The sequence below is a fragment of the Leopardus geoffroyi genome, chromosome C1, assembly GCF_018350155.1.
Source record: "Leopardus geoffroyi isolate Oge1 chromosome C1, O.geoffroyi_Oge1_pat1.0, whole genome shotgun sequence".
Lineage (NCBI taxonomy): Eukaryota > Metazoa > Chordata > Mammalia > Carnivora > Felidae > Leopardus > Leopardus geoffroyi.
In genome coordinates this window covers 210,921,874-210,935,475 of record NC_059328.1, presented here as the reverse complement: position 1 = coordinate 210,935,475, position 13,602 = coordinate 210,921,874, and the positions used below count along the sequence as shown (strand labels likewise).

General features: G+C 41.7%; 1 protein-coding gene across 3 annotated transcripts in view; it reads left to right on the top strand.

Moving 5' to 3' along the window:
* The window catches only part of LOC123599577 (thiamine transporter 2-like), a 46,535-nt gene that overhangs the window by 14,502 nt on the left and 18,431 nt on the right, over window positions 1-13,602 (top strand). For all 3 annotated transcript variants that reach the window (XR_006713207.1, XM_045481567.1, XM_045481566.1), the window contains 3 exons: window positions 2,218-2,378; window positions 4,397-5,213; window positions 9,406-9,598. Coding sequence is in view for 2 of the 3 variants with exons in the window: in XM_045481567.1 (XP_045337523.1) it covers window positions 2,229-2,378; window positions 4,397-5,213; window positions 9,406-9,598 (1,160 nt within the window). In the remaining variant the exon portion in view is untranslated. The remainder of the gene's footprint in view (window positions 1-2,217; window positions 2,379-4,396; window positions 5,214-9,405; window positions 9,599-13,602) is intronic.

Genomic DNA, 13,602 nt, shown 5'->3' with positions numbered 1-13,602 from the left:
TCCCTTTTTAAAGCAGTAACTCTGCCATTAATTTTAAAAAACGAAAAATGCCTTGGAATTAACAAGGTCCGAGAAAGGAATGCTTGCATCTTTCACGTTGGGTTCTTTGGTCCCTTCAACCTCAGCAGAGACCTCATATCAGGGAATAGCGTATGCTTCGTGTTTCAAGGTTCTTTCTAGGGCGCCATTAGTTTTCCACAGGCCATAGAGCAAGCAGTTCAATCCAGAAGGTCTGGGCAGGCAAAACACCACAGAGCTCAAATGACACCGTCTTTTTGCAATAAGCGAAGATACCAGCAGGGGGCGAACTTGGAGCCCGTCCTCACACCCGCAGTCCAAATTCCATATTCAAGATTTGTTGCAGCTGTTTCTCCACATGATCACTTGCTACGTGAATCCTTCCATCGCGGTGGAACAGATTCCATAGTCTAGTCAAACCAACCAATCCACCCATTTTGAGTTCAACATTCTTTGACACCCTGGCTGCCAACACTTGGGGTAGAATGGGAAGTTTTCCACTCTACAGGTGAGGAAACCTGAGGCCTCTGTCCATTAAGAAACTTGTCCAGGGTCACACAACTTAAAAGGTGGATCGGAGATCTGTATTTGCTCAACTGCAAAGCCCGTGTTCTTCTCACCAGGAATTCCCCTTTCATTACTCCAAAACGATTTTCAGAGTAACCTCCATATTCTTGAAAATCCAATGGTGGCTTATAGTTCCCACTCCAGAAGACAACTTTAAATAACCAGAACACTTGGGAAATGTCTCCTTATTATTACATGAATTTTTTTGCTCAGTTAGAAAACCCTGTTTGGTCCAACGGATGTACCTTCACCAAGGAGTTGAAGACACCTTCCAGGAGACCTTTGATATATATGATTCTGTGCTAGACTCGGTGACAAAAAGGAATCCCTGCCTCCACGGAGCTCCCGGGCTAACTAGCAGATATGGATGTCAATACATCAGTGCCTCTGAAAGCCATCCACCCTGCAGACTGCATAGTTTAGGCTTACTGATTGGCATCGTTCTAACATGTACTGAATGTGGGTAGTCTCCACAATGTGAGGTAGGTATTATTTTCCCTATTTTACAGATGAGAAATCCAAGGTACCGAAGAGATCCGGTAACTTGCCAGAGTTTACATGCTTGTAAGCAGCGGAGAAGAATGTGGACCTTATTGACTCCAGAGCCCTGCCCTTGACTTCCATGCCATAATGCCTCGCCAGGGCTGTAACGGAGACAGAGCATAGACTAAGGCAGGAGAGGAGCTGGAGAGGGTCAGGAAGCTTCAGGGAGGAAACAGTCGAAGACCGAGCGAGGGAGATTCTCTCAGAGCAGTGGATTGCCCTTCTTCAGGCTACCCATGTCTTCCTTCCGTCAGCCAACCTTAAGGTTTATCCTCCCGGACGGAAGTTCTGACATTTCAGTATTAGCAACATAAGTGGGGGGAAAAGTAGGGCAGGAACCAAGTATCAACTCAGAAAAATACTTTTAAATACTGTTGAATTTCATCCATGATGCGATATTGTCATGTAATTCTTCTGAAAGTAGGTATTACAAACAATCCAAATCACCTGGGTGGATGACAGTTTTAATTAGCTGAGGCTTCTGATGCTAAACCAATGTTTACTTTGAATTCAATGCTTAGAAGAAGCAAGGGGTCTATCTGCTTTATAAATCTTTACTCCCCCAAAGGCTATTTTATTCACCATTTTAAAGCATTCGTTAATGAATTTCCAGGTCATCAACCACTACAGGGTAATAGGCTCAGGATGGGGACCATGAAGCAGACGTTGGCTTAGCAACTGTGTCTATCAAAATTCCACCAATCTTATCTCAGGCCCAAGATTTCCACCTTAGGAGAAATTCCCTGAGTTTTTGCTACTATGAAAGATTACAGGAGAGCATGGCTGACTGGCTTGCAATGCTGGGAACTGGTTTTTCATCAGCGACCCTGCCATTCCAGCTGAGATGAAATTTAATCCCGACTGCAGTGTTTTCAAATAATCATCAGTTTTGTCTTTAAACCAAGAAATGCAAAGGCAAGACTCAAGTTCCTGTGTTTTGACCTGTGGTATATATTTACTGTCACAATGCTTTTCGTTTTTTCCGTTTTGGGACCAAAGGACAAATGGAACATGGGGAAGAGAACACAAGTTTTATGAAAAGAAACCATCAATCTTCTGACTTGCTTTTTTTTTTTTTTTTTTTTTAAGCGTAACCACCCATGAATTGTTGCCAGACATCACCACGCCATTCCTGGGTTTTTCCCACAGTCATCCTCTGCTGCTTTGGATTTTTCTCAATGATGAAACCATCAGAACCATTTGTTGTACCTTATTTAGCAGGACCAGATAAAAATATAAGCCTCAGCACGGTAAGAGTACTCACATGTTGATCTTAGTTTTACATCTTGTGAAAACCGGTGTCTAAAGTTTTGGGTAGAAGCAAAATATCAGAACTTCTCGCAAACTCAAATGCGAACAAACGGGTCTTAATAATTTCTGCATGTCTGTCGTGCAAAAATGTAAAACTTTCTGATACAACAAAAATGGGGTGAATTCAAAACAATCTTCCAGCTGCACACAAATCATACTCCAGGACGTCATTGCTGATTATCATGAACCTTTAGAAATAAAGCCATCCTTAGGTATAAATACAAACCTTACAGGGTAGTGTAAGATTGGGAAGGAAAAAGTTATGCAAAAGCATCTGAAAAAGTCCTCCGAAGATTTTTTTGCCTCTTTACATATCAATATTAAGGCCGTTGTCAGCTGTTAGTCAGGCCATAGGATCTAATCCTAGGGAGCCTATTAGTCAGTGGGTCTCAAAGTGTGGTCCTTGGACTAGTGCACCAGCATCACTGGGAAACTGGTTAGAAATGTTCATTTTCAGGCCCCACCCCAGATCTCCAGAGTCTGAATGTCTGGTGTTTAACAAACCCTCCGGGTGAATCTGATCTGCGCGAACATTTGAGAACCACCACTTTAAGCCACCGAACAATAACAAGGCCAGACAAAGCCCTGTATCAGTTTGATTTCTTCCGGGGAGGGGGGGGGGGGGGGAGGAGTCACACCTGTTTTCCGGGCTGGTTATTCAGCAAATGGGGCATAACAATTGCATCCCCCTTGGCCACCCTCTCCCAGAAACCATGCTTGTGTCCCTACCCGACGCCAAGGAAACTGCCTTGTGAACCAATCCACCCTTTCCCCTCCCAATAAGAAAAGCATGTGCCAATCTTGAATGCCATTAGGTGCAGACAGGTTTGGCTGGGAGAGAGCCCCTGGCTGGATTTAGACTCCAGGGACAGTCACAAAAAGCAGATCTGGGACGTATCTTCTCCCAGGTTAGTGACTACCCCTGAGTGTCAGGAAGAGCAAGAATAACATTCTACCAAACTGTGAGAACACGTAGGTAAAAGGGGACCCGGGAACTCAAGGGGTAAGGGCACAGATTAGGTCAAAACAAAGGACACTCCTAGGCTCAGGAAGTGGGTGGTTTATGTCAGTGATCTGAGATCCTAAGGTTTGCGAGGGTCAGGGAGACCCCAAAAGAGGGTCTACCAGCCTTCTTTACATCATCTTCTATCTGCTGTAGATTCCGCTTACAGAAGCGGAAATTATCATGTACTGTGGATGGGCTCAGATGATTTGCTGATATAACCAGTGTTCCCTGGAAAATCGTGGCCAAAGCTGATTTGAGCAAGAGAGAGACAAGACACTAAGCAGTTTGGTTTGGGTTTTGGGTCCTCCAAAGCAGCCCAAGAAAGTGAGGCCAAGAATGCAGAAGAACCGGAGAACAGATCCCTTCTTCTGATACTGAGTCTTGAACTGGTCATTTGTTCTATATTTTCCTGATCACCCAGACGACAGCCTGATGGTCTGCACATTTTACATACTGATGGGAATCAAAGGTAAATATGGTCAGGTTCTGCCAGTGCCTGAAACATTCCTTTTAACCTTATTGAAGGAGAGGAAACTATCTTAAATGGACAGGAACAGCACCTGAGCAGCCCTGAACCGCCCCGCAAAAACTGTTGAGCTTAGTATATGCATTAGGGCCTCTTTTCCCAGCCTGGTGAGCGTATGCAGATCATATTACATTTTAAAAATGTAAGAAGCAGATCACTGAGAACGGCAACCGCTCTTTCTTTATACCTGGAGGAAGGAACCCACATGTCATGAGTTTCTATGATTTGGGGACTTCTTTCCCTTGAGTTTCAGTTTCCCATTGCTTTCCATCATATTGTCAGAAAGTCCTGTGAAGGGTCAAACTGACGGGGGCCCGGCAATGCGTCCTGGGATGGATACGCGTCATGTGGATAAGATATATGTCAGGTGTGTGTTCCGCTTCCTCGTGCTTGTGTCCTCACACCCTCCCCGTTTAACCTCACAGATCACAAAAGAGGTCTTTCCCATCTGGACATACTCTTACCTGGCACTGCTGCTCCCAGTGGTCATCGTCACCGACTATGTCGGCTACAAGCCAGTCATTATCCTGCAGGGGATCAGCTTCGTCATCACCTGGCTGCTGCTTGTGTTTGGTCAAGGATTGAGAGCCATGCAGGTGCTAGAGTTCTTCTATGGGATGGTCTCCGCCTCCGAGGTGGCCTACTATGCCTACATTTACAGCGTGGTCAGCCCGGAGCACTACCAGAAAGTGAGCGGCTACTGCAGGAGCGTCACCCTGGTGGCCTACACGGTGGCCTCGGTGCTGGCCCAGCTCCTGGTATCCCTGGCCAGCCTATCGTACTTTTACCTCAACGTCATATCCTTGGCCTCTGTCTGTGTGGCCCTTCTTTTCTCCCTGTTCCTACCAATGCCTGAGAAGAGCATGTTTTTTCATGTACAACCCAGCAAAGGAGCTCCTCCCAAGCCACGGGGGAAGGATGCTTTCTCAAAGGAACCACAAAAGGATCGCAAACCAGTCTGCAAAGGATTAGTCACCTTTTCAGGGAACCTGGGTGAGGACGATCCGCTGAACGATCCAAAGCCGGGAAATGTAACGCTGAGAGTTTTTGTGCAGTGGTTCCAAGATTTGAAGGGTTGCTACTCCTCAAAGCATCTTTTTTACTGGTCCCTGTGGTGGGCTTTTTCCACAGCAGGTTTTAACCAGGTTTTGAACTATGTTCAAATCCTGTGGGATTACAAGGCACCATCCCAGAGCTCTGCAATCTATAATGGAGCAGTAGAAGCCCTTGCAACGTTTGGAGGTAGGTCCACCAGACGTTCTCTTTTCAGTGTGGCAGAAATATATTCTTTCAAATCATAGTCTCGGAGAGATTGGTTGTAGAGATGTCAACAGTGAATACCAAATATTTCGAAAACGAAAAGAGCTTTTGTCACCAAATTTTAAAAAGGCAATGAATTCAAGGGAAAATTGACAAAACTATCCATGGAAATAGTGTAATCCACCCCTAAAAATAGGGACTGCGAATTTGTGTCCCACTGGCCATAAAGAGTTGGACAGTTTAAGGTAAAACTACCAAATCACTTTCCTCTCTAACCACTCTGTAACACTAGCCTTTAAACTATGGTTTGCAAACCATTAATAGAAGTGGGCAAACGATGGCCCATGGCCCACCAGAGATAATACTTTTTACATTTTGAAGAGGAAGTTGTAAGGGGAAAAAAAAACAATATATGACAAGGGTTGTAAAAGTAATAAATCCAAGCAAGCAACCAAATAAAAACAAAGAAGGCTATGTGGCCCACAAGCCTAAAATATTTACTATTTGGGCCTTTATAGAATATAGATCTTGAGATTAATGTAATGGATTTCTAACCAGCATTTTTAAATCAAAGAACAGAATAGAAAATTTAGAACGGAATGGAATGGAATGGAATGGAATAGAATAGAATAGAATAGAATAGAATAGAGAATAGGGAGCATAGCAGCTTATAAGGATAAGTTTCATTTTATGAAAATTCTGTTTACATTCACATATAAATGTACCAGTGGACATATGAAATATATTTCCTTTTCAGGCTATGGTCAAAGAAGTTTGAAAGCTACTGTTCTAAGAGCTACTTTACCATTTCAAAGGTTCCCATCAAGACAACTTAAATAATATAGTTAGATCTTTCCTTCATTCTACATGTGGGAATTTGCCAAAGCTTGTTGTCTTCTGATTAAGATTATTTTCCATACTCAGCTTCCCCATTACCTACCATATCCAAATATTCTCTAGAATAATAGTGAATCCAGCTTGGATTCTTACAATCTTCTACCCTATCTCTTCTCCGCAGCCAGGTTATTGTATTGTATAATTTTCTCTCTGGCCCTTCATATGTATTATACTTTCATTCAAATGTTTAGTAAGAGCCAGTAAGAAGTGTGTCCCTCCACAATAGCCCTTAACAAATAGTGATCTTTTTTTTTTTTTAATGTTTTATTTATTCTTGAGAGAGAGAGAGTTAGAACATGAGCGAGGGAGGGGCAGAGAGAGAGCGGACACAGAATCCAAAGCAGGCTCCAGGCTCCGGGCTGTCAGCACAGAGCCCGACGCGGGGCTCAAACTCACGGACTGTGAGATGACCTGAGCCAAAGTCGGACGCTTAACTGACTGAGCCAATCAGGCACCCCAATAGTAATCTTTGATTATGGAGAAAATGGCAAGGTGGCAGAGGCGGGCCCTCCAAGAGACTATGTGTGTTTCTGAGTATTTATTGCTTCTCCTTGAGCTGACTGGCAAGTGTCTGCTTCAACCTTATTCACCCATAGATGGATTTCTGATACTGCATTTTGTCCACCAAAAAAGAGGCAGCAAGACTGAATGACCTTGAGAAGGTCTCTGGGGGATTGAGTGTTTCCAACTTGCACCACTAAATTCACCCTTCAACCCTGTCCTGGGCTTCCTTCTCTTGAAAAATTTCCCTCCTGGCTGAGAAGCTACAGCAGTTTGGGGGGAATTTTAGATTCTTGTCCATGGACTCTTCCTTTTTCCCAGAACCTATTTTGTGCAGTTTGAAATACTTTTCCAAAGGGAATGAGGTGAAAAGAGTGAGGGAAGGTGGGCTGACCCAAGAGTTAATGGTCTAAAGTCAGAAGGGTAGAGGTCAGAGCTGTCTTTGAAGTGAGCCCAACAACACACATGGATTTTCCTGACATAACAAAGCTTTCACATCAAATAAGACTTTGAAGATATTATTTTTGAAGTTGGGGTGTTCCACACCCACATATTTATTGAACATTTCAGGGTCCATTGTTGAGGTAAGAGTCTTCTCATTTCCCTTTCTAAAAATTCCATTTTGGCTCCTAGAAACCTGTTCTTGTATTTGTTTACCTTAAACCCATTTCCTCTCTAAGGACTTGCTCCTGGAGAAAAGGGAGAAAAAAAAAAAATCCTCTTCTCTTCAGCTAATGTGTAGAAAAGGTAAAGTGTTCATAAAGTTTATTCTTTAAAAGCCCCCTAGGGGCGCCTGGGTGGCGCAGTCGGTTAAGCGTCCGACTTCAGCCAGGTCACGATCTCGCGGTCCGTGAGTTCGAGCCCCGCGTCGGGCTCTGGGCTGATGGCTCAGAGCCTGGAGCCTGTTTCCGATTCTGTGTCTCCCTCTCTCTCTGCCCCTCCCCCGTTCATGCTCTGTCTCTCTCTGTCCCAAAAATAAATAAACGTTGAAAAAAAAAAAATAAAAAAAAATAAAATAAAATAAAAGCCCCCTAAACACAGCTGTTCTTTAGTCTCTTTGTGATTAGCGAGGATCCTAATTAGTGTCAAATTTTTAGGTAAAACCAGGAGAAAAAGGAGTGGTTTGCTGACTTAAGACCTCATGTAAACTAAGCCATGTCTTTAAGAAAGAAAGCTAAGGGTAGTAAGAAACGTGACAAATGGTTACTTTGTTCACAGCACGTTATAGGAACACATTATAAGAACGTGTATATCATGCACATTATATCGATTTGTCCTAAGGATATGTCTAGGGACTACATGTTGGGCTTGGGTCAAAGTTTCTCATCCTCAACAACACTGACATTTCGGTTGGGGAAATTCTTTGTCGTGGGGGGGGGGGGGGGGGCGGGGGGTGCTGTCCTGTGCATTGTAAGATGTTCCACAGCATCACTGGTCTTAACCCACTAGATCCTGTTAGCATATCCCCACCACCACCACCACCCCTGCCAAGTCATGAAAACGAAAACTATCTTCAAATATTGCCATCTGTCCCCTGAAGGGCAAAAGACCCATGTGAGAACCACTGGGTTATGGCTTGTTTAAATTTGAGTTAGAATCAGTGTTTTTATAATCCTTATCGCACTCTTATTAACACTATAAATTGATAGATCCAATGTCTCCAGTAGGCTATACTATTTTCAAGAGCAAGGATCCAACGTTTACCACATTTTTCCACAGAGAAGCTCCAAAACAGTTGATGGGTGAGTAGGTGAATGAATGTGTGAACAAGTATAAAGGGGAATGATCAAACCAACAAATGGTGGGAAAGTGTATAGAGAGAATTCTTTAAAAGAAGTTTGGTACCTGTCAGGAATTTGAGGAAATTTTTAAATCAGTGTTATAGAGAAGATAAAGAAAACAGAGACGGGGACACTGAGAGAGAGTCTCTCCTTGCTAGAGTAGCCGTAACGTGGCACAGAGAAAGACATGGAAGCAAGAGCTGGCATTCAGCTTGAAAAACTTGGCGTCTCACTCGGTCACCAAGTATTCCCGATTTACCGTCCCATACAGTCTGCTTTGTCTTGACCGAACTTTAGTCAGACTCCTCTCCTTACTACAGATCCCTGGACGTTCTGCCTTCGCCAACCCTGAGTAAACACGACACAATACGGAATGTGCCCCAGCCCCCATCAGTTTCTCCTGAAAATTAGCTGACCACAGCGGGACACTTTCCTATCAGACTCCCCTGATCATTTCCCCTCGCTTGCCCAGCTTCCCCTTCAAAGATCCTGCTTGTGTCTGCTTGCCCTATAGGGAAGGATTACCCTAGAAAAGAAAATCTTTTTCTGTTTGATTTTCAAGATGCTTGCAGATTTTGGCAATCAGAGTGTGCTATTACAAGCCTTTCTTCTAAATAAAGCCTCTCCCTATCAAAGTCTGAATTTGTTTTTGTTTGACACCAGATTTCTGAGCCTGAGTTTTATCCTCTGCAAAGGGAGGAAGAAAGGAAAAAATGGGCTCTACGGGTCCATTCCAGTGTGTGATTTATGGACACCCAGATTCAGTTGATCTATTTCAAACTTGAAGAGGAAAAGTTATGTACACTTCACAAAGCCAGATCAAGTGATTTTCATTCAATCGATGTTCACGATAAGTCTATCTTTTTTTTTTTTTTTTTTACCAAAGCCTGGAAATGCTTCCATTTCTATCCAATGTGAATTTTAACAAAGCGGCACCCTACTTTGTTATGCACGGAATGACAAGATGTAATATACGTTGATTCCTTTCTTTCCAGGGGCTCTGGCAGCCTTCACAGCGGGCTGTGTGAAAGTCAATTGGAACCTCCTGGGAGAGCTGGCTCTGGCGATCTTCTCAGCGGCAGATGCAGGTTCTCTGCTTCTCATGCATTACACAGCTAATATTTGGGTGTGCTATGCCGGTTTTTTGATATTCAAGTCAAGTTACATGCTTCTCATAACGATAGCAGCGTAAGTATTTGTCATTTCTTTCTTTATCTAAATCTGAAGCAACAAAATATGTTTATTTATTCTTCCAGTTCTTCTGGAGGGCATTTGCAATGTTATATTTAATGCTAAATGTAAGCGACAACGGGGTGGTGGGGGGGGAAGCACCTGGGTGGCTTAGTCAGTTAAGCTTTGGACTCTTGGTTTCAGCTCAAGTCATGATCTCACTGTTTTTGAATTCGAGCCCTGTGTCGGGCTCCATGCTGATAGGCTGGGGCCTGCATGGGATTCTCTATCTCCCTCTTTCTCTGCTCTCTTTTTCTCTCTCTCTTTCTCTGTCTCTCTCTCTCAAAATAAATACATACACTTTAAAAAAAATAAGAGACAATACAACTATATTCTTATTTTAACCAGCTCTCTCTTGGGACTTGGTTAAAGTTATTAATCAGGCAAAGAAAATGCAAAGTTCTCACAAGTAATAAACAGGGATATGCCCTTACATTTTGGTTTTTTATCTTTTTTATATTTTATTTACTTAATGGAATAATTTTATTGATTTCTTTATTTTGTAGTCCTCTTTTTTTTTATTTTAGTAAAAACACAACATGAGATCTACGCCTCTTAGCAGACTTTTAAGTGCACTCTACAGTATTGCTGTCTATAGGCACAATGTTGTTCATCAGACCGCTAGAAACTTTTTATGTTGCATTACTGAAAGATCGGTATTTATACACATGAAGTAGCAACTCTTCATTTTCCCCTCCACCCAGCCCCTGGAAACCACCATTCTTTCTATTCTTCGCTTCTTTGAATCTGATTACTTTAGACACCTCATATAAATGGAATCGTGCAACATCTGCCCTTCTATGACTGACACATTTTATGTAACGGAATGTTTCCAGGTTTCATCCATGTTGTCCCATATTGCAGAATTTCCTTCTTTTTTTTTTTAATTTTTTTATAACGTTTTTTATTTATTTTTGAGACAGAGAGAGACAGAGCATGAATGGGGGAGGGGCAGAGAGAGAGGGAGACACAGAGTCAGAAGCAGGCTCCAGGCTCTGAGCCATCAGCCGAGAGCCTGACGCAGGGCTCGAACTCACGGACCGCGAGATCGTGACCTGAGCTGAAGTCGGCCGCTTAACTGACTGAGCCACCCAGGCGCCCCAGAATTTCCTTCTTTTGAAGGGCAAATAGTAGTCATGTGTGTGTATATACCACATTATCTTTATTCACGTCTTGGCTATTGAGAATAGCACTGTAACAAACATGGGAGTGCTCATATCTCTTCTAGATCCTGATTTCGATGCTTCTGGATAAATACTCACAAGTGGGAGTCTCTGGATGGTAGGGTAGTTCTATTTTTAACTTGTTGAGGAACCTCCGCACTATTTTCCATAGTGACTGCACTGTTTTGTATTCCCACCAACAGTGTACCAGTGTTCCAGTTTCTGAACTTTGATTTTGGTTTTTTAGCAGCATCATTTAATGATATGTGATTGTATCTAATTTTGACTAAGTTAGTTTGCACTCCCAATTTTCCCTACCTGCTTGAATAATCATGGCACATCGGTTTCTTTCTGAAACAACTCATCGAATAGCCTCAGAGCAGTTGTAAAGGCGAAGCTGTTCTATAAAACCACATATGAATATAATAAATGTTAAATGACACAGTGGTTTAAACGTAGGAAATATTTTATCTAGATTAATGAAAAAGGAAAGAAAATGAGCTGAAGAGGTGATGAGTGTTGCCTAAAGGATTAGGTAGGTATAGCTCCTCATTTCCTATGTGGCAATGTGTTTCATTTTAGTTAGGAAGTTGATCGGTGATAAAGCAAGCAGCTGAAATAGTTTCCTTGACCTAACATTATCAGCTGCATAATCTTGGATGGGCTCTTTGGCCTTAGACTTTTTTAGAGGCGTGTGGAACATCATGAACTGAATCAATATATGCATTATGTAGTTCCAGAAGAAGAGAACACAAAGAGGGAGAAAAAAAACATGTAAAGACATAATGGCCAAAAAGTTCCCAAATTTGATGAAAAGCATTACTTTACATATCCAAGAAACCATAAATATTAATTTAAAATGTGAATTTACACGTTCAAGGAGCTCACCCATGAACTCCATGTAACGTGTTTATGTTTAAGTCTACCAGGTTGTTATTTGTTTACTATTTGTCCCACCTGTTCATTTGTCTTTATTCTTTTTTTGAAGTCAATTGAGCTTTCGTATTAATTCCATTTTATTTCCTGTATTGGTTTTTCTTTTTTTTTTTCAAATTTTTTTTTTTCAACGTTTATTTATTTTTGGGACAGAGAGAGACAGAGCATGAACGGGGGAGGGGCAGAGAGAGAGGGAGACACAGAGTCGGAAACAGGCTCCAGGCTCCGAGCCATCAGCCCAGAGCCTGACGCGGGGCTCGAACTCCCGGACCGCGAGATCGTGACCTGGCTGAAGTCGGACGCTTAACCGACTGCACCACCCAGGCGCCCCTTCTGTATTGGTTTTTCTTGGCTAAGTCTTTATGTCTTTAGTGGGATTAGGTTTCTTAACTCATCAGTTTTCCTTAAATTAATGTTGTACCACTTCTTGTATAAATACTTTAGAGCAACATAATTCCATTTACTCCCTGTCCCTTGTACTGTTTCACAGATTGTACTTCAGTAACTGTTATAAACCCTACAATACGTTATTATTCCATTTGCTATAAACCGAAGGTTATCTTTTAAAAATGAAGACAGGAAAAAATAATCTCTTACGTTTGCTCGTAGATTTACCTTTCTCAGTACTTTTCATTTCTTTCTATATCCAAGTCTCCATCTGCTCTTGATTCCCTTCAGCCTGAAAACTTCCTTTAACATTTCTTGTAGTACAAACCTCCTGGTGACAATTTCTCTCAAATTTTATGCATTTAAAAATGAAGTTTACTGTCATTTCTAAGTACAGTTCTGCTGATCAGAATTCTTAGTTGATAGTGTTTTGTTATATTTTGTTTTGTTTTTCCGTTCAGCATGTTCAAGATTTATACTTCCATTGTCTTTCAGCTTGCATTAAGGAGTTAGTTGTCATTCTCATTGCTGTTCCCCTAAATGTGATGGTAATTTTGCTCTAGGCTGCTTCTAAGATTTTCTGTTTTTATTTGGTTTTCAGAAGTTTGACTATACTTATGTTTTCTTAATGGGATAGCATGATTTTTGGCTTACCCTGTTACTTTCTTATTGTTATTTCAGTCTTTTCTGACCTTCAACATCCTAACGAGATCTCTGTCTTCCCCCACTTTTGTTCTAGAAAATATTTGGAATTGTTTTGTGTTGTTTTGTTGTTTGTTTGTTTGTTTGTTTTGTCTTCGAAATCTAACTCTTGATTAGGAAAAAGAACTCAAGCCAAACCTAAATCCGTTTGGTTTAACGCTCAATGGCTATGTGTAGGAAAATGGAGAATCTGAAAGTTGGCAGCAATATTTTTTCAGACTTATTTGTACTGTCCCTGGCCACAGCTTCTACACAATGAAAAGATAAAAGTATTATTCTTGAATGTTTCAGAACAGATTGGTTCACAGCCATCTGCATTTCTACTGCATACCATGAAGCAAGTCAATATTGTTCTACTAAAGAAACAAATAAGAAAATTTGAAGGAAAAAAAAGCTAGATTAACTGTCAGAATATGAGATGGTTTCGGAAAAAAACACAACCCAAATGTTTTGGTGTATTGATAAATTCTCAGAATGATTTATTATAGACATACAGAAGTAGAGGGGTAAGTCACACGAATAGTAAGAATGCTGCGATTCTGGGAGCCCGTGACGATGGAACTCATACACTGACCATCAGGGTTTTCCCAGACGGTATGTTCAGAGCGTTCTACATAAAACTCAGTGATCATCTAATTTGTCCATTCAGTCAGGTGACTGTTAAGTTTAGTGAAGAATTATTTTAGACGTAATTAACTTTGGCTACATTATTTAGATTATCTAATTACTGAACAGCGCTCAACAGATAGTATCTTAATGTCAGGATACACACTC